General features: G+C 49.2%; 2 protein-coding genes across 12 annotated transcripts in view; one reads left to right on the forward strand and one right to left on the reverse strand.

Moving 5' to 3' along the window:
- Positions 1-6,673, forward strand: part of ZXDC (ZXD family zinc finger C) — a 38,064-nt gene extending 31,391 nt beyond the window's left edge. For all 6 annotated transcript variants that reach the window (XM_045052049.1, XM_045052050.1, XM_045052047.1 and 3 more), the window contains 3 exons: positions 2,189-2,358; positions 3,707-3,808; positions 4,972-6,673. In XM_045052049.1, the coding sequence (XP_044907984.1) occupies positions 2,189-2,358; positions 3,707-3,808; positions 4,972-5,058 (359 nt within the window). In that variant the 3' untranslated portion in view covers positions 5,059-6,673. The remainder of the gene's footprint in view (positions 1-2,188; positions 2,359-3,706; positions 3,809-4,971) is intronic.
- The window catches only part of CFAP100 (cilia and flagella associated protein 100), a 56,121-nt gene continuing 38,371 nt past the window's right edge, over positions 2,358-20,107 (reverse strand). For 4 of the 6 annotated variants that reach the window (XM_045052051.1, XM_045052055.1, XM_045052052.1 and 1 more), the window contains 4 exons: positions 10,627-10,762; positions 9,289-9,494; positions 8,239-8,332; positions 2,358-3,942 (listed from right to left, as the gene is read on the reverse strand). In XM_045052051.1, coding sequence (XP_044907986.1) covers positions 3,820-3,942; positions 8,239-8,332; positions 9,289-9,494; positions 10,627-10,762 — 559 coding nt within the window. In that variant the 3' untranslated portion in view covers positions 2,358-3,819. Of the gene's footprint in view, positions 3,943-7,063; positions 7,294-8,238; positions 8,333-9,288; positions 9,495-10,626; positions 10,763-20,107 lie in introns of those variants that run through there. The other 2 variants (XM_045052053.1, XM_011280245.4) reach the window with 2 other exon arrangements.

Below are 20,107 nucleotides of genomic sequence, written 5' to 3' on the forward strand. Positions count from 1 at the left end.
ACCTACTGAGCCACCCAGGCACCCCTAAAATTAATTTAATTTAATTTAATTTAATTTAATTTAATTTAATTTAATTTAATTTAGTTAGTTTTAAGAGAGAGTGTGTGAGCAGGGAGAGGGGCGGAGGGAGGGAGGGAGGGAGAGAGAGAGAGAGAGAGAGAGAGAGAGAGAGAGAATCTCAAGCAGGCTCCATGCTCAGTGCAGAACCCAACAATGCAGGGCTTGATCCCATGACCCTGGGATCATGACCTGAGCTAAAATCAAGAGTCGGACGCTCAACCAACTGAGCCAGCCAGGCGCCCCTAAAATTTTAATTTATGTACATATTTTTTTATCTCAGGGAGATATGCTAGGGTCATTGAAGACTTCAAAGCAGAACAGTGCGTCAGGTAAAATTCCAGAGTGGAGTGGAATATCAAGCATGTTCAGGGAGAATAGGAAGTGACATGGAATTTCTTTACTGTTAAAGAAGAGCGAGTGGATCCCGCGCCTTAGCACCTTGCCTTGCTTCCTCACCTTTGTCCCAGCCTTGCTCTGCTGTCTGAAAGCACGCAGAGCAGTTAGGAGGAGCATGGAGAACAGCCAGAGCTAATCCAGCAGGAGGGATTGGGTTCCCCGAGGCAGAGAACCTGGCAGACGGAAACGAGAAGGAAGTACTCAGGGCTGTAATGGAACTGCGATTCCCTGCAGTGAAGGGGGGCACTAAATGTGCCCCCGGGGAAAACCGAGACTTTCCACAAAGATGAATCCCTCAGACACCCAGAGGGAAAGAGCACGCCGTGGGCGGAAACACACTGCGGCCTACAGGCCCCCCCCCCCACCTCCCCCCGAGCTGAGTCTGTCAAGTGCTGAGGGTTAAGGAGACATCATCCTGGAGTTTCCTGCCAGTCCGGTGCACTGGGCGTGCGGGAAACACCGCGAGGGTGATGGGCAGGATCAGGCAGGCAGCGGTGGGGTGCACACAGGTAGCACATAGCGCGGCTCCAGAGTTGGGCCCTCTAGGCTGGTTTTGGCATCAAGGTGAAAGGAAAACTCGCTGCCAACGGGGGTGGCCCGTCTTGTGTGCCAGAGTTGACCGTTCCCGTTTAAAATGGAAACTCAGAGTACGAGACCTAAAGGAAGAATGCAGCCTCTCATGTTTTTCCTCTTTTCCCATTAGGTCATTAGAAATTTTCATGAGGAAATTGCTTTCTGGACGTTCAGCAAGTCCTTCAGTTTCACTTGTTCAGTTTCACTTGTTCCTTTTCATTTTATTAAATTCAACAGAAGCAAATGCTTTTACTAACATGAAGTTGTGCGATACTCATTGTAAAACTGTCTTTCTGAAGCCATTCATGTACACGTGTCCAGGGCTGTCTGTACACAGCAATCAACAGTACCTAAAATTCCTTGCCACTTACCGTGACCCAGGCACTGTTCTCAACTCGTATCACGTACTTATTTAATCCTCCCAGAACTCCCAAACTAAGGAGTATTGTTCCCATGTCACAGGTAGGGAACACTGAGGCCGGAGCTTAGGTTTCTTGTCCAAGGTCAGGTACCAGAGTCTTTGGTGGAGCCAGGATTTGAATCCAGGCTGCTGGTCTCTGGGGCTTCCCCCCTGCTCACAAGCCACATGGGTGTTAGAAAACCCCTTTCTGGGCGTCCGGATCGTTTCTTCTTTGTACTTAAGTATTTTGAAAAGCGTGTTTTTATGAAATCAGTGAGGCGATGACTCTCGCAGAGGAAGCCGGACAGAAAACAGCTTGAAGGATTTGGCAGCGATTGGGCACATGCTGTGGTGCCCGAGGGTGGGGTGTGATGGCCGCTTTCTTCCCTTCTCCGCTTCTGTGGTCCTGCTGCTCCGCGCAGTGGTTGTGCGCCACGGTGTCGGGTCTCCTGTGTGCCTGCAGTGTTGGGGTTGCAGGGTAAGGAGGAGCCTCCGCACCCCCCCCCCCAAGAAATGGGCACTTGGGGTCTGATTGCTGCACGTCCAGGAGACGTGTGTAAGTTTGCTAAACTTTCTGATCATAATCTCGGCTCTTTTCGTCTCTTAACCCCGCCGACTCTCCCTGTTGACTCGTGTTAAGCCTGCAGAGCCGTGCACCTCGACAACGGGACCGCGTGGCCCCAGAGTGGGGCCCCCGTGAGGGCAGGGGCCTGCGCAGTCACACTGTATATTGCATGTGGCTGGTCTGTTTCATTTCAGGAGCCTCGGGGTCTGCTCAGAGGAAGACGAAAGGTGGCAAAGTCAGTCCTACTCACTTGCACGCAAGCCAGACCGGTTGGTTGTGTGGGAACCTTGTGGTACCTGGTGGAGGTCTGCCAGGACCCACTCCAGCAGCCGGGATGCCGTGTGTTCAGGTCCAGTTATTGCAGGTAAGACCCAGCGAGCCAGGAGGACACTGGTCGCCAGGAGGACGCTGGCCGGGCGGCAGCCGGGGGCCAGGCTTCAGGCTGCATCTCCCTGGGCCTGCAGCTGTCCAGTGCTCCTTCCTCTCAGGAACTGAGAGACTTCTAACCGCCTCTCGACTTCTAACCATCCCAAGCACTGGATGATCGCTCTGTCACCCCAGCTCCTCCTGTCCTCCTGTCCTGTCTCTCTGTACTTGTCCGAGCTTTCATCCTTACGAGGATCGACGCTTCAGTGTCTGAACTGCCCCCGTGCGGTCTGCGTGCCACACCTCACTTGGAGTTCTGTGAAGTGGGGGTGCCGTGCCCCACTCCTGCCTGAGGCCTCCTAGCAGTCGTAAGGGCTGCCCGAGGCTGGCCAGAGGACGCCTTGTGGTGCCTGACTCCTCACCCTCCCCTGCCTGCCCTTCCCCAGACCTCACTTGTCTTCTCAGTGGGGGGGCGGAAGGGGCTTCCTCAGGCAGCTTGGCGCCCCTGTGTGTGGGGGGTGCTCAGCGCGACGGAGGACGTAGCCTTTATGTTTAAGGTGCTTTCCCCCAGGAAAGCTGGCACCGTTGCAGAAAAGGCGCCCGTTGCAAAGGGAGGAGCTGCTGTTTAAGAGACACCCGATAGAAGGTGTGAGCTTTGAGGTGGAGAAAACTCACTTTTGATTCTCTGCCTTTCCCTCTCCAGCTAGTGTTGTCTGGGGCAAGCTACTTACGTACGCCGGGCCTCAGTTTTATTGTCTAAGAAGTGGGAATGATGGTGTTGACAGTGGCACCGGCACCAGGAGTTGAGTGGCGGGGCTGTGGGCCAGGCATGCCAATGAAGCTGAAATGGTAGCCAGTGTCCCTTTTCTTACTTGCATGATTAGGGTCCTAGGAGCCTCCCCCTTGCAGGAGACCTGTGCCCTCTTATCCCTTCTCGACGGTGGGCTGGGGCAGAGGGGGGCCTTCCTGTGTAGGGTGAGGCGGCCACTGGAGAGCTGGAGGGGCTGGGAGCCTCCGCCAATATTGAGAAACAGCCGAGACTGAGGGGCGGTATTGAGTTGGGGGGAGCTCCAGGGAAAGGGCCTGGGAGCGGGGGACAGCCAGATGGCAGGTGGTATGGGTCTCCAGCTGGGAGCAAGATGAGAGGCTGAGGACCAGGAGGAAGGGCAGGCAGCCCCCTACCCAGTTCCAGTTACTGCTGGGTCCTCAGGCCTCACGTGGCTCCCCGTGTTGCCCTGCCTGGAATCCGGGGTGGGTGGGTGTAGCACACTGACAGGGACTCCTCAGGCCAAGGCAAGGAATGTTGCCATGGCTGGTAAATGAAACACGTGCTGTTGCCTCCCCAGGACGACCCCTCAGGTGAAGCCGTCTCACCATTGGTTCTCAGCCCGCAGCCTTCCGCCTTCCACCCCCTGTTGGCTGTCGATTTGCCCGTCTATGTCCTCCAGGTGTGGATGCCTTACAACTCTTTGGCTTTGTTAGTAAGACTGTCAGAAGCTTCTGGCTTTCTGAGGCTTGTTTTACTGAGGTAGGCATTGAATGGAGACCCACTGGGTTGGTTGCCAGGATCTTTTGCGGCTTTCTAGAAAGATGGGTGAATGACCAAGAAATAAAAGGCTGGTAAGAAAGATCAGATTTGTTCACCATTGTAGCTCCTACTTGTAATGTGAAATTGAATATACTCCTCAAGTATTTTATATTTAGAAATTCTAGTCACTTTTTCTGGGAAACAGGCTGGCCAGTTTTTAACCTGTGGGAAAATAGACCCAGAAAAATTAGTTTGCTTAAGTAAGTGGATAAGCCAGTGGGTATAGGCGGCAATAGGTAATTTAGATTTGGCTATACAGTAGTGAGAGTATGTAGCTAATCGAACTTCTAACAATTCAGTTTAAATACATGTTTTTAAAATCCACATACACAGTAATTTTAGTTTTCTTGTATTCAAATTGGGCTGTTGAGCATTTTCCTCAATACCAAAAATAACTATTGAGTCAAGTGCTGGTATACAGAGGAGCGGTGGGGCCCCAGACTGTCCTTGGAACGTAGTTTGGGAACTTATATTCAGAAAACCTCACAGATGTCAACTCCATTCTGTCTGGTATTCCCACTTCTTAAAGAAGCCTGGTAGTGTACAAATAACTAGCCAGAAGATGTTCACCGTCGCTTTGAATCTAATGCTGTGGGAATATTCTTCAGGCAGGAGGGGGTGGGTTAGGTGGGTGATGGTGCGGCCGGGAGGCCAGAGTCCTGGGCGGCCAGTGGTGATGCATGGGGGCAGTTGGGAACTAGGAAGGGTGCGACCCACATACAAAATGGGGAAAAGGGCTATGAGATAAACAAGGACAGTCACATTTATGAGCAAACCTGCAACACACTATTATTAAGTTCACTTTTCCTTTTTTGTTTATGCTCAAATTCCTTTCTTCGAAGAATATATAACAAGGGGAAAGCAAGACTCAAATCGAGAACAGGGAGAGGTGCCCTACCGGCTGGCCCGTGGGTTATGCTGCTGGTTGTGTGTGGCTGCAGGGCTGCGTCCGGGAGGTGGTTCCGCACCTCCCCCTGCCCCCAGCCCTGCCCCGTCCCTCACTGCTCTGCTTGGTTTTTTCAGGAGGTGCTTCCTGCAGCTGGAGGGGACGCCGAGCCTGAGGATGTGCAGTGTGCAGGGAGCACCATCAATCTGCAGGACCTACAGTGACAGCAGCCCTCTGCCTGGGGACCTGAGGGTGATGCCTCTGGTCTGTGTCCCCCAGGACTCCCATTATGTGCTCTTGCAGGCCTGAGTGAGCCCTCACGTGGTTTCTGCTCAGGAGGCTAGCCAAGTGCTTTGGAGACTTTTGGGCACATTTCTCAAAAATATCTTCCTTACATTTTATCAGGAACCGGTTTGGGGCTGTATTAGCTGAAATTGCCTTATCTGAGCAAAGTGCTTCGTGAGGCAAGGATTGCCTTCAGGGGCAAAAGCACATGCCTTTTCTGTACTTGGCTGTGCACGGACAGCCTTTGTCCAATTTGATCTAAACTGTGGAGCACCTGCTGCATTAAGAAAACAGACTTCTGCAGGCAGTCGGGTGGGGTACAGATTCCCTAGTCAAGTACGACTGTATCCGTAGTAAATCTAAGTGGGGTCTTTCAGCTTCTGTGTTTTAGCATTTGGCCTGAGACAGACCTAGAAACCGTTTTCCCTTTCTCAGCTAACAGGCTGTTTCCCACCCCCTTGGGTGTTTGTAGTTGGGTTGGTTTTGTCACCCTCTGGGGCAGAAGCGGCCCTGTTGTCCCAGCGAAGCCAAATTCAGATCCACGTTTTGGCAGGACCAGGCGGTGGCTGGCATGAGAAGAAAATGATGGGGGTGAAGTGGAGCACCTGGGGTCCTGTTAGTGAGGCCTCTGCATAGAGCAGATTTGAAGCTCCCGATACGGGAATGTTAGAGTTAAAACTTCAAAGGTAATTTTTCCGAACTCTGGATTTGGCTATTAATGTTAACGATAATTTGTCCGCAGCTTCTAAAGTCATGTCCTGAGTCCTACACGTCACATGTAGGACAGGGACAGTGGCGTGTATGTTTGTTGCTGAGGCCGCACATGTGCATCTACTGTGTCACCGTACATTTCTACGGAGTACGGTCTGTCTGGCCGGAGAAGGCGAGCTGATAACCTTGCACATATTTATTTGTTCGTTAGCGGGACTGGACACAGGGTCACTCAGAAATGCTGGTTTTCTGCCTTGTGCCTTTGGAAGTGCATGTTTGTTCAGATGCTGTTTGGGTTGTTGGACTTGGAATTGTCCAAACTCTGTTTTGTGTTTCTTCATTACTTGAGTTTCTGGACTTGGGCTTTTGAGAATCACCCCAGCATTTGATTGTGAGTCCTCTCTCTGTCCTGCTCTGAGGTGCTGTCTGTCCAGGCTGCTGCTCCCTCCAAAGGAACTTGGGCCCCATTTATGAATGGTCTTTACCCACAGAACTCTGTGCTGCAGCACAGACTAAAGTTTTGTGTCCATCTGGCACCTTGGCCTCCAGGTCGTCCGGAAGCCCCTTCTCTCTACGAGGAGCCAGCCCGCCTGCCAGGGTGGCCTTGGGGGCAAAGTGGCCTATTGATCACACTGTGCTGTCCTTCTGATGGGAGGAGGGGGCGGGCCACAGGAATGTTCTCTCGGGTGTGTCACTGGGCCTTTCCCCAGAACGTCCCCCTGTGAATGTCCACCACTGTGAAGTGATTGGTACTGGCTGTCGGTTTTCTGGGCACTAGGTTCCCTGGTGGCAACGGGCCCAATTTCTAGTACAAATGAATAAAAGTTTTTGTATAATCACGCACTGGAGATGTCCCCTGGCTTCATTCACAGAACTGTGTGCCTAGCGTCGAGGTCCTGTTTTTCCTTCAGTCAGGAGTAATAACCCTTTCGTCTGCTCAGCCCGCTGCCTCCTTTTCTTGTCCCTCCGTTGGGGCTAGTCCCCCATCACACCTCTGCGTGGAACTGGCCCTTGTTTCTCAAAGCAGCCACCTCGGATGAGGGCAGCAGGGGCTCCTTCCCTCGAGCATTTGTTCAGGGGTCAGGGATTAAAGGGCAGGGCATGGAGGTGGAAAGCAACCTGCCTCCTGCAACAGGCCATCAAGACACCAGAGAGGGAGAGTTTATTTCACACAGGTAAGGGAACACAGCTGGAGGCCACGGCGGGGGGGGGGGGGGGGGGTGGCGGGGGCACAGCGATCCTGCACCAGCCGCATCCAGCCCACCGCCCTGCCCTGCCCTGCCCTGCCTGGGCTTCCTGCTGCTGCCGTTGCCGTGCTGTGGGCAGAGGGGCCAGCCAGCTCCGGAGGGCTAGGTGAAGAACAGCAGCTGCTCCTCCTTGTCCTTGTCCATCAGCACGTGCTCAGGCTCCACCTTTATTTTCAGGACTGGGAGCTGGGAGCGACACACCAGCTTCCTGCCTCTCTGCAGAGTAAGACCCCGTGAGCCTGCGCTCCGCAGCCTCGCTGCGCCGGAAGGTGCCGCCTAGACACCTAGACACCGGGCAGCATGCCTCTCGAGGCTGCGGAGCTGAGGCCGGGGGACCCCGTGGAGGTCCCAGCCTCTGCTCAGCCTGTGGGCTCTGGGCTGGAGCTGCCCTTCAGTGCCCTGGGAGTGAGTCCAGCCTGCGTTTATGAAGCCTGTTCCCTGGGGTGCCGGCCCCTAGATATGTGTGTGTGTGTGTGTGTGTGTGTGTGTGTGTGCGCGCGCGCGCGCAGGGATGTACCTCAAAACGGATTGGGAATGCCTGGCTGAACAGAGGGAACCTACTTCCTTTGCACTGGGGATTCAGGAGGAGACCCCCCCACCCCAGTGTCTGCTATCCCCACGTGACAGCGTGGAGAGTGCTACCTTTCAGAGAGTGGCCCTTCCGCCTCATCTGTCTGTTGGGGGCTCTATTCAGGCCTGGGCCTGCTTGAGGGAGCACACCTCCTGCTGCTAGGGCCAGAACCTGTTCCCTGTGGGGTGGCCGGGGGGACCCCTAGTGACAGAGGATGAGCTGCAGTGATGGGGTCGTGCTGGAGTGTAGGTGGTACGGTGGGACCCTGTGGGGGCTGAGCCGGGAGGGCACAGCCAGGCCAGTCACCAGGAGTGCGTGTGCAAGAGGGCAGGCAGCCCCAGGGGAGGACTCGCAGAGGAAGTGGGTCCGGGGGTGGAGGGCAGCCCTGAGGGGCAGCGGGATCGGTGGGCCAGGACCAGGAGACCCTGCTCTACCCCCGCCTTGCTCTGATGGCTCCGTCTTTCCCCCGGGGTCTCAGCAGTAGCTTCTGCAAACGGTGCGAGCCAGGCCCTCAGCCCCTCCCGGCCTCAACCGTGCCTGCCGGTGGGGCCCCTTCCCCAGCAGTGACTCCCCAGGGCCATCATGCCCACCTTCTTCTTGATCTCCGCCTGGGCCCGAGCCTGGGCCCGCTGCAGACGCTCCTCCTGCAGCTGCTTCTGCATCAGCACCTTCTCTTCTCGGAGTCTGGGTACGGGCGGCAGCACAGGACACATCAAAAGACGGGAGGAGCCTGGGAAGGCTGCCAGCTTCCCTTCCTAGCTCCTTGATGCAGCCTTCAGTCAGGCCATGGCCCTCCCTCTGAGAGAACTCCCTACTCCTCTTCACCCTTCCCTGCCAGGCCAGGTTGGCTGCTGCCCCTGCTTTTTGGAGGTCCCAGCTCTGGTCCATCGGCTCCTACCCCTTGGAGGCCCACGTTCCTTGGTCCCCCTCCCTGGTCACTGGTCCACCTCTGTGTGTGCCTCTCTGCTCGTCAGACTTTCGCCCGGTGCCTGCTTCTACCAGGGTATGGGACAGGGGACACAGAGGAAGAGCCCCTTTGCTTGTGGGAGAGGCAGATGGCTCTTTGCAGGTGGCCGTGTCTCAGGTCCCTGCACAGGAGTGAATGAAGCAGGCGGCCCCCCTGGCCAGCAGAGCCACTGGGTCTGTGGGGAGCTCCCTGGGCCTCCCCCTGGAGGATGGGTCCATGCTACCCATGACTGCCAAGTGTTCCTGCCTGCCTCTGCCCCTAAACCGGCCTTCCTCAGCTTCTCCCTGAGTCTGCACCTTCCCTCCCCTGGGTTCTGGCAATGCCAATCTCTCCCTCTCTGATCCAGCAGGGAAAATGGCCAATGCTGCCCCTTGTCCTCAGGGCAAGGCCATGCTGTCCACACCCTCACTTTGTCTCCTGGGCTCCCTGAGTCCACATCATCTCCCACACCAGGAGAGGACCTTCCGTCACTGGGCTGAGTTTGATGCCCCCTCTGGAAGACCCCCTGGCTTCGTCTTTGAGGTCAGAGCATCAGGGTCCTCTCTGCCTGGTTCGGGAGCTCTCAGAGGACAGGCCAGCCCGGAGCAGGGGCAGGGGTGTGGAGGGCATCCTCGCCCTCAGGCCCTCCCTACTTTGTGAGGCGGCCCGGTGGGGCAGGGGCCTGGGCTCTCACCTCATGCGGCGTTCCTTCTCCTTGGCCTTCTCAGCCTGCTCGATCTTGACCTGGGGTACATGTTCTAGGTGTTCGAGCAGCTCGTTCAGGTAGTGCTCGATGATGGTGAGCATCTGCACAGTGCCCAGGTTGGACTCCTGCTGGGTGCCGATGCAGTGCCGGTACACGTCCAGCACCTTGCGGTTCAGGCTTTCCAGAAGCTTGTCCTGCAAGGCAGGCAGGCCCGCAGAGGGGTTGTGTGGGCCTCCGTGCACCCCCACTGCACAGCCTGCCAGACCCAGGGCCCCTTGCTGAGACACGGCTGGCCTCCCCGAGCTCTGCCCGGCACACTCAGGATCCCTGGGAGAAACAGCTTGGACACTTGGATTTTTCTAGGCCACAGCTGCCTGACCCCCTTTGCCCTCCTGTGGTCAGCCGGGTCCAGGCTTCCAGCCCCCACGCTGGGACTCACACCTGTGCCTCGGCCTCTACCCCAGCTGCCTTGCTGTGCACGTGGCCTAGTCCCCTCCTTCAGGGAGCCTTCCTGTTCCACCCTTGGACTGACCTCGGCTCTCCACTGGACACTGTCCTGTGAGTTACTTTCTGTGTGGCCTGGGGCAGATGAACCCCTCCCTCTGAGCCCGCTCTGACATTCAGAAACGTAACATCCCCTGCCACGTGGATTGGGCGTGAGGATTAAGTGAGGAACAGCCGACAGAAAGGCTCAGGCCGGCAGCCAGTGAGTCTGTCTGGCAGGAGGCCGGTGGCACTGGCCTAGCTTGTTGTGGCATCCTCTGTCCCTGGCCTGGTGCTGGCACACAGTAGGTGCTCATCAGTAATTTGAATGAAGGAAGGAATTTGAATTAGGAAGCTGGGGCCATGCCCGTGACCCCAGCTGCACTGTCAGGAAGGTCGTGCCACTGCCCGGCACATTCCTGGCCCTCTGTGCCCTCAGAAGACTCTCACTCTTTCAGCCTGGCCTGGGGACATGCCTTCTTCCTCCTGGCAGGCTCGCCTTCTGGACACTTGGTGTGGAAGAACCAGACGTATTTGTTGAATGGAAGGACAAAGGAATGGAGGAGGTGTGCTGGGGGCAGCTGAGCAGCCAAGGGGCATAAGTACATGGGGTGGCTCCAGTTTGGGGACCAAGGGCCTTCTCCAGCCGGTGCCCCTCAGTCAGGCCCACAGAGCCTGGAAAGTGGCGAGAGGCGTGGCTGCCCCAGAACATTGCAGTGTCTCAGGACTGGCTTTGAGTGCTGGGCACTGGGTGCTCCTGGGGGTACTCTTGAAGGGACCGGGCCCCAGGCCTGTGGTCGCCCACACTCCCTCCACCCCGTTGACTGCTGACCGGAGGCCTACCTCCTGAGCGCCCTTGTACTCGCCGAAGTGGAACACTCGAGCTTTGAGCTGCAGCTCGGCCACTGTCTCCTCTTCCTTGGCGATGGACGTCATCAGCGTGTTGACCCACTGCTTCAGCTGGTTGACTTCCCTGTCCCTGGATAGGGGACCAGCAGGGCCCCGCCCACTCAGCGCAGCTCTGGGCACTTCCCCTCTCAGAGCCCGACCGCCCTGCCACTGTCCTGAGGGCTTAGGGGCCATGACTGTGAAGTGTCTGCGTGGCCCAGGGGTCAGAGATGCTGCCGAGACGCAGGGGTAAGATTTAAGGTCTTTAGGGGTGCCTGGGTGGCTCAGTTGGTTATGTGCTGGACTTTGGCTCAGGTTATGATCTCACGGTTCGGGGGTTCGAGCCCCCCATTGGGCTCTGTGCTGACAGTCGGGAGCCTGGAGCCTTTTCAGATTCTGTGTGTGTGTCTCTCTCTGCCCCTCCCCCATTCGCACTCTGTCTCTGTCTCTCTCTGTCTCAAAAGTAAATAAACATTAAAAAAAATTAAAAAGATTTAAGATCTTTAACGATCAACACTACAAAAAAAAAAGTAACAGCTTTATTGAGGTATAATTCACATACCTAGAAAATTCTTTTTTAAATGCTTATTTTGAGAGCATGCGCACAGGTGGGGGAGGGACAGACAGAGGGAGAAGAGAGAACCCCAAGCAGACTCCACGCTCAGCACAGAGCCCGACATGGGGCTTGCTCTCACGAACCAGGAGATCATTACCTGAGCCAAAATCAAGAGTCAGATGCTTAACCGACTGAGCCACCCTGGAGCCATACAGGGGTCTTTGTGTCTGGCTCCTTCATTCAGCAGAATGTTTTCAAAGTGTGGCATGTGTCAGAACTCTGTTCTTTGTTATGATTGCGTGACCGTCCCCTATATGGATGGACCACACTGTGTTGAAATAGACATTTGGCGGCAGGGGGGGGTCCTACCTTTTGACTCCTGGGAATTATGCTGCTGTGAACACTCATACGTTTTTGTGAGGACTTGTTTTCAATTCTCTGGGGCATATATTTAGGAATAGAATTCCAACAATCAAATTTTAAGTGAAATAATAAAGAATAATAAGTAAAGATCTTTCACAGTCATAGCAGACACCGACCATCATGTGTTGGCTGACAGAGGTCTACCCATTGTGGTCAGCTGCATGCAGTTCCCAGTTACAGCACATGGACACCAGGCCACTCCCAGCAGTGCCTGGGAGGCCCAGAGGGACCCTGCCACCCCCATGATGATTCTGTGGCTGTCTCCCCATTTATTGATAGGACCCACGGACATTTTCTCAACTCTAAGCAAACAAAGCATCATGGGCTGCTGGCCCTTTGCCTGCTGCGGGTCCCACGGCCTGTCACATGCACCAGCACAGGGGTGCAGGCTACACTCCCCTGGCTATGGGGTTGAGTGCCGAGGCCAGGAGCTTGTGAGTGTGAGGGTGGTTGAGATGGTCCGGCCAGACGGACCAGCTGGTGGGTGGCCAGAGAGACCACATGCAGCTCATCCCCATCTACCCACCCAGGTGCTGGTGAGGCTCATGCAGGTCACCTGGGATGACAGCATAAAGCACCTCCTGGGTGTCAGGCCCAATTTCCCTCCAACCCAGAGTGCCCATCGTAGGGATGAGTGCATTTGGGGTCAGTGGTACTCCTCCCAAAGGACACGTGACTGCATTCGGTTTTAACCTTTTTTTTTTTTTCTTAAATACTTTCTTCACTGTCATTGCCTTAACTGCTAAGTGTGATCCTACAGCTGGTACAGTGCTATTTTGCCTTTGCTCTGCGGACGTGGTGGTAGGGTTTTTGTTGTTCTATTTCTTATCAGGGTAACTGGCATAAAAAGATACCTTTTCCCAAATAGTTCTCTTGAAATGTAACACTGTTGGGTCACAATCTTTTCTCAGTGAAATCCCACCAATTGACAGGAATGCAGAGGCATAAGGGACCCACTGCTCAGCAGCGGGCCTCAGACCAGTGTGCACATCACTTGAGTGTTTGTCAGAAGTGCTGATTTTAGGAGCCATTCCAGAGTCTAAAGAGCACTTCACTGTTGGAAGAGTGACCTGGTTTCTTCAACAACTGAACTGCAGGGGGACAACAAGATGGAGAGGGAACCTATAGATCAAAAGGGATTTAACAACACAACCAACTGCAGAGTACAATCTTATTTGGATTCTAATTCAAACCAACAGTTTAAAAACTCCAACCATTTATGGATCATGGATATTCAGTATTAAGGATTACTGTTTTGTTTTTGTTTTTTTTAGATGTGACGATGGTACTGTGGTTACGATAAAGAGCCCATATCTTTTGAGGGAGATCTACTGGAGTACTTACAGATGAAATGATACGTGCCTGGAATTTGGAATAATATGGGAGGCGGAGAAGTCAGTGGGGTGTAGGGAAAAGGAGATCGGCTATGAGGTGATCAGTATTGAAGCTGGTGATGGGCCCTTGGGGACTCATGATACTAGTCTCTCCATTTTTGTACATTTATATGTACGAGATTTTCTTTTTCCCTCTTTAAATTTGTTTATTTAGAGAGAGAGTCTGAGCAGGGGAGGGACAGAGAGAGAGGGAGACAGAGGATCCCCTACAGGCTCTGTGCTACCAGCACAGAGCCTGATGTGGGGCTCAAACTCATGAACTGTGAGATCATGACCTGAGCCGAGATCAAGAGTCAGACGCTCAGCCGGTTGAGCCACCCAGGTGCCCCTGTATGAGATTTCCTTAGTGGTATTGGGCTGAACTGCAGAAGTTATAAAAAGTTTTTTGAAAGATAGCAAGAAAGACGATCCCTTCATAGATACCTGGGGACATATAGCTAGAAAGTTCACTCCACTGGTATTAAAAAAAGAAAAAAAAGCGGGGCGCCTGGGTGGCGCAGTCGGTTAAGCGTCTGACTTCAGCCAGGTCACGATCTCGCGGTCCGTGAGTTCGAGACCCGCGTCAGGCTCTGGGCTGATGGCTCGGAGCCTGGAGCCTGTTTCCGATTCTGTGTCTCCCTCTCTCTCTGCCCCTCCCCCGTTCATGCTCTGTCTCTCTCTGTCCCAAAAATAAATAAACGTTGAAAAAAAAATTAAAAAAAAAAAGAAAAAAAAGCAAACATCACCAAATATGAATAAGGATCATTCAAAAGAGAAAGTTACCATATTCCTGCAGAAATAGCAGCAAAAAGAACAAAGATAAAATACTTTGAAATAGAGAAAGATGGTAGAGTAGGACCATCAGGAATCTGTGTCCCCACTGGACAGCAATCGCACTGGCAGAATCTGATAAAGCCATTTTGGAACTCTGGAGTCTACTAAAGCTTGCAACTTCCAGGGGAAGGCTTGGACAGTAATTGTAGTTAATTTTAGTCCAGTACAGCCTTGGGAATTAGAGTGAGCCTTTTTTTAAGGGCCCTGTTCTCCAAAATAATGGGGGATCTCTGCCCTGATCCCCGATTGGTGCTTCTGACCACAGAGGTACAGGCAAATGGGCAGGCAGCCACTGTTTTAACATTCCCTCATTGTCACAAGTCCACTTGACTTCCAGGGGATTTAAAGGACCAGTGCTCTTTTTCCTCCCTCTATTTTTTTTGCCTTTTCCCCTTTGGAGAGCCAGAAATTAAAGACCAAGGACATGTACAAACAACAGCATATATGGGGAAAATTAGACAGTGACCATGCATGCCCAGGGAAAGTCTCAGAAAAGACTAGGTTTACACCTCAGGGTGATTCTCAACACAGAGACTGCCTACAACATTCAAATAAACAAAAACGGTACACCATGGAGTACGGAGAGAATCTGATTTCCAGAGTTACCACCTTATTAGATTCAAATGTTCAGTGTTCCAACAACAAAATCAAGGCAACAAAAAGTATGGCCCATTCAGTGAGGAAAAAAAAATTAACAGAAAATTTCCTCCCAAATCCCTGATGTTAGACATACCACAAAGACTTCAAAACAACTGTCAAAAAAAGATGCTCAAAGATCTAAAAGAAGATATAGAGAAAGTCAAGAAGATGATGTGCAAATAAAATGAAAGTATAAATAAAGAGATAGGAAACATAAAAAGAAAAAAATTCTGGACCTGATAAGTAACTGAAACGAAATATTCATTAGAGGGATTCAAAGGCTGCTCTGAGCAGGGAGAAGAATCTGTGATCTTGAAGATCGGACAATGGAAACTATCAAGGCTGGGGAACAGGAAGAAAAAGATTGAAAAAAGCAAACAGAGCCTAAGGAATTAGTGGGACACCATCAAGAGAACTAATATATGCACCATGGACGTCCCAGGAGGAGAAGAGAAAAGGGGGAGGAGAGGATTTGAAGAAATGATGGATGAAAACTCTAAAATTGGATGAAAGACATGAAAGACATCGAAAAAGCCTAAGGGACTCCAATAAGAGGAAATCAGAGAGCCCCACACTGAGAGATTATTATTATTATTTTAATTTGTTATTTATTTTTGAGAGAGTGAGTAGGGGAGGGGCAGAGAGAGAGGGAGACACAGAATCCAAGTAGGATCCAGGCTCCAAGCTGTCAGCACAGAGACCAACGTGGGGCTCCAACTCATGTACCATGAGATCATGACCTGAGCTGAGGTCAGACACTTAACCAACTGAACCAGGTGCCCCATAAATGTGGGCAATTTTAAAAGCCAGTATAAATTTTATTTATTTATTTATTTATTTATTTATTTATTTATTTATTTATTTAGAGAGGGTGGGGGAGAGGGCCACAGCGGGAGAGAGAGAATCCCAAGTAGGCTCCATGCTCAGTGCAGAGCCCAGTACAGGGCTCAATCCCAGAACCTTAAAATCATGACCTGAACCAAAATCGAGAGTCAGATGCTCAACTGACTGAGCAACCCAGGGGTCCCTAGAAGCCAGTATAAGTTAACACTGGTTTGAAACTGTACTCTTTGTTTTCCAAATGATCTAAGAGACTAATACATTTAAAGAAAACATAATTATTAGTATAAAGGTAGCATTACTATAACTGTTTGGAGTGTAACTCTGAATCTTGTTTTCTACATAATTTAAGAGACTCTTGCATTTTAAAGAATTTTTAGTTTATGTTTTAGAGCACAGGATGTATAGAGATGTAAGTTTGTGACTTCAGCAGCAGAAAGGATGAAGATGGAACTGTAAAGGAGCAGAGGTTTTGTATGTTACTGAAGTTATGGTGGTAGAGATTCAAATTTAGGTTATTAAATGTAATCCCTGTGGTAACCACAAAGAAAATACCTATAGAATATATAAAAAGGAAATGAGAAAGGCATTTAAACATTTCACTACAAACAATCAACTAAACACAAATAAAACAGTATTGCAGGAGATGGGGGGAAAACTATAAGGCATATAGTAAACAAAAGGTACAATGACACAAGTACCACCATTTCATCAATTACTTTAAATGTAAATGGATTAAACTCTCTAATCAAAAGACAGACTGGCAGAATGGAGAACACATGATTCAACTATATGTTGTCTATAAGAGACTCACTTGAGTTCCAAAGACACAAACCAGTTGAAAGAGAAAGGGCGGGAAAAGATATTCCCTGAAAATAGTAACCACAACAGAGAATGAAAGTAGCAATACTAATATCAGACATACTTTAAACCAGAAAAGTTTAAAAGAGACAAAGAAGGCATTATATATTAATAAATGTCCACTACACCAAGAAAATATAACAATTATAAACATTTACATGACTAATGACAGACTATCAAAACATATAAAACAAAAACTGACAGGTGGAAGGGAGAACTAGAATAGTTGGAGACCAATATCCCCCTTGCAATAGTGGAAGAACAAGCAGACAGAAGATAAGGAACAGAGGACTTAAACATTGCAATATACCAACTAGATGTAACAGACATACACAGAAAACTCTACCCAGCAAAGCAACATACACTGTCAAGTGCAAATGGGGTATTTTTCAGGATGTCCCAAATATTAGGGCCACAAATTCAGTTTCAATAGATTTAAAAAGATAGATATCATACAAAGTATCTTTTCTGTTAAAAATCAGATGAAGTTAGAAATTGTTAACGAAAGCAAAACTGGAAAATTTCACAAAGTTGTGGAAATTAAAGAACACTTTTGTAAACAACCAGTGGATCAAAGAAGAAATCATAGGGGTGCCTGGGTGGCTCAGTCAGTTAAGCATCTGACTTTGGCTCAGATCATGATCTCGTGGTTCATGAGTTCGAGCTCCGTGTTGGGCTCTGTGCTGACAGTTTAGAGCCTGGAACCTGCTTCAGATTCTGTGTCTCCCTCTCTCTCTTCCCCTCCCCCACTCATGCTCTGTCTCTCTCAAAAATAAAAAATAAACATTAAGAAAAAAAAGAAATCATAAGGAAATTAGCCAAAAAAAAAAAAAAAATAGAGATGAAGAAACCTGGTAACACAACAGAGCAAAACTTATGGGAAACAGCACAATGTATGGTGCTAAGGGGGAGAATTTATGACTATAAAACTTACATTAAAAAAAGAGAAAGATCTCAGACCAACAATCTAACTTTACAACTTAAGGAACTTCTAGAAAAAGGAGAACAAATTCAACCTGAAGCCAGCAAAAGGAAGGAATTAATATAAAAAAAAAGAAAGGAGAAAAACAAAATAAAGAATAGAAAAACAGTTTTTCAAAAAGATCAAAAAAATTGACAAACCCTTAACTTAGATGGACTAAGGAAAAAAAGACTGAAGTTACTAAAATGAGAAATGAAAGTGGGAACATCACTACTGATCCTACAGAAATAAGAAGGATCAGTACCATGAATAGCCGTGTGCCTCCAAACTGGACAACCAATGAAATAGACAAATTCCTAGAAACACAAAATCTATCAAGACTAAATCATGTAGAAACAGACAATCTGAATAGGCCTATAACTAGTAAGGAGATTGAATCAGTAATCAAAAATCTAATACCAATCCTTTTGAAATTTTTCCAAAAGTTGAAGAAGAGGGAACACCTCTGAATTCATTTTATGAGAGCAGCATAAACATGATACCAAAGCTGGTCAAAGGCACTGACAAGAAAAGAAACTATAGACCAACATCTCTTATGAACATTCATGCACAAAATTTAAAATATTAGCATACAGAATTCAGCCAAATTTGACAAGGATTATACAACACAAGTGAGACTTACTCCTAGGATGCTAGGAATCAGGATAATATACTACATTAACAGAATGAAGGAAAAAGACCACATGATCATCTCAGCTGGTGCAGAAAAAGGATTTAACCAAACATTAAAAAAAAGCAAAATAGGAAAATGGAAACTACCCCCATATAATAAAAGCCATATATGAAAAGCCCACAGCAAACATCATACTCAGTGGTGAAAGACTGAAAGCTGTTCCTCTAAGATCAATAAGCATGGTAAGGATGCCTGCATTCGCCACTTCTATTCCACATAGTAGTGGAAGTTTTAGCCAGAGCAACTAAGTAAGAAAAAGAAAGAGAAAGCATCCAAGTTGGAAAAGAAGAAATAAAATCATCTGTTTGAAGATGATGTAAATCAGATAATGCAGATGATGTAACAGATGCAGATGATAGAAAACCCTAAAGACTCCACAACAAAGCTGTTAGAATTAAATAATTTAGTGAAGTAGCAGAATCAGTTGCAGTTGTATACACAAATAATGAAAAATCTGAAAAGGAAAACAAAAGCAGTCCCATTTACAATAAAATAGCATCCCAAAGCTAAAGATAGAAATACTATATACCACAAAAATAAATTCAAAATGGACGAAAGACCTAAATGTAAGACAGGAAGCCATCAAAATCCTAGAGGAGAAAACAGGCAGCAACCTCTCTGAGCTCGGCTGCAGCAAGTTCTTATTCATGTCTCTGGAGGCAAGGAAAACAAAAGCAAAAATAAACTATTGGGACCTCATCAAAACAAGAAGCTTCTGCACTGCAAAGGAAACAATCAACAAAACTAAAAGGCAACAAACGGAATGAATGAAGATACTTGCAAATGACATATCAGATAAAGGGTTAGTATCCAAAATCTATAAAGAACGTACCAAACTCAATACCCCAAAATCAAATAATCCAGTGAAGAAATGGGGAGAAGACATGAATAGACACTTCTCCAAAGAAGACATCCAGATGGCCAACCGACACATGAAAAAATGCTCAACATCACTCATCATCAGGGAAATACAATTCAAAACCACAGTGAGAGACCACCTCACACCTGTCTGAATGGCTAACATTAACAACTCAGGCAACAACAGATGTTGGCATGGATGCGGAAAGAGAGGATCTCTTTTGCACTGCTGGTGGGAATGCAAACTGGTGCAGCCACTCTGGAAAACAGTATGGAGGGTCCTCAAAAAATTAAAAATAGAACTACCCTACAGCCCAGCAATTGCACTACTAGGTATTTATCAAGGGATACAGGTGTGCTGTTTCAAAGGGGCACATACATCCCAATGTTTATAGCAGGGCCATCATCAATAGCCAAAGTATGGAAAGAGCCCAAATGTCCATCGATGGGCAAATGGATAAAGAAGATGTGGTATTACTCTGCCATCAAAAAGAATGAAATCTTGCCCTTGGTAACAATGTGGATGGAACTAGAGGGTATTATGCTAGTTGAAATAAGTCAGTAAGAGGAAGACACATATCATATGATTTCACTCATGTGGAATTTGAGAAACACAACAGATGGGCATGGGGGAAGGGGAGGAAAAATAAGGTAAAAACAGGGGCAAACCACAAGAGATTCTTAAATACAGAGAACAAACTGAGGGTTGCTAGGGCAGAGGCAGGTGGGGGGTGGCTTAAATGGGTGATGGGCATTAAGGAGGGCACTCTTCAGGATGAGCACTGGGTGTCAGATGTAAGAGATGAATCCCTGGGTTCTACTCCTGAAGCCAAGACTACACTGTATGTTAGCTAACTTGAATTTAAATAAAAAAGCACCGTAGAAGTAGTGAAAGGCATTTCACTACTCCTATCTGCTAGAGGCAATACAAGAAAAAGAAATACTGTATGTTCCAGCAATTCCACTTTTGGGTATATGCCCAAAGGAACTGAGAACAGTCTTGAAGAAACATTCGTATACCCATGTTCACGGCAGCATTGTTTGCAATAGCTAAAAATGTAGAAGCAACCCAAGTGTGTATGATGGATGGATGGATAATAAACAGATTGTGGTCTATTATACAAAATGTGGAATATTACATACAACCTTGAAAAGGAAGGAAAATGGATCAACCTTGAGGACATTAAGTGAAGTAAGCCAGTTACGAAAAGTCAAATATTGTATGATCCCACTTATATGAGGTACTTGGAGTAGTCAAAACCTTTTTGACAGCACAGTGGCTTGCCAGGAGCTGAGGGGCAGGAGAATGGAGAGTTATTGGTTAACAGTTTTACAAGATGAAAAGAGCTGGGGAGCGGGGGTGGACGGTGGGGACGGCTGCACTACGTAAAGGTACA

This window comes from Felis catus, chromosome A2 (genome assembly GCF_018350175.1).
Source record: "Felis catus isolate Fca126 chromosome A2, F.catus_Fca126_mat1.0, whole genome shotgun sequence".
Taxonomy (NCBI): Eukaryota; Metazoa; Chordata; class Mammalia; order Carnivora; family Felidae; genus Felis; species Felis catus.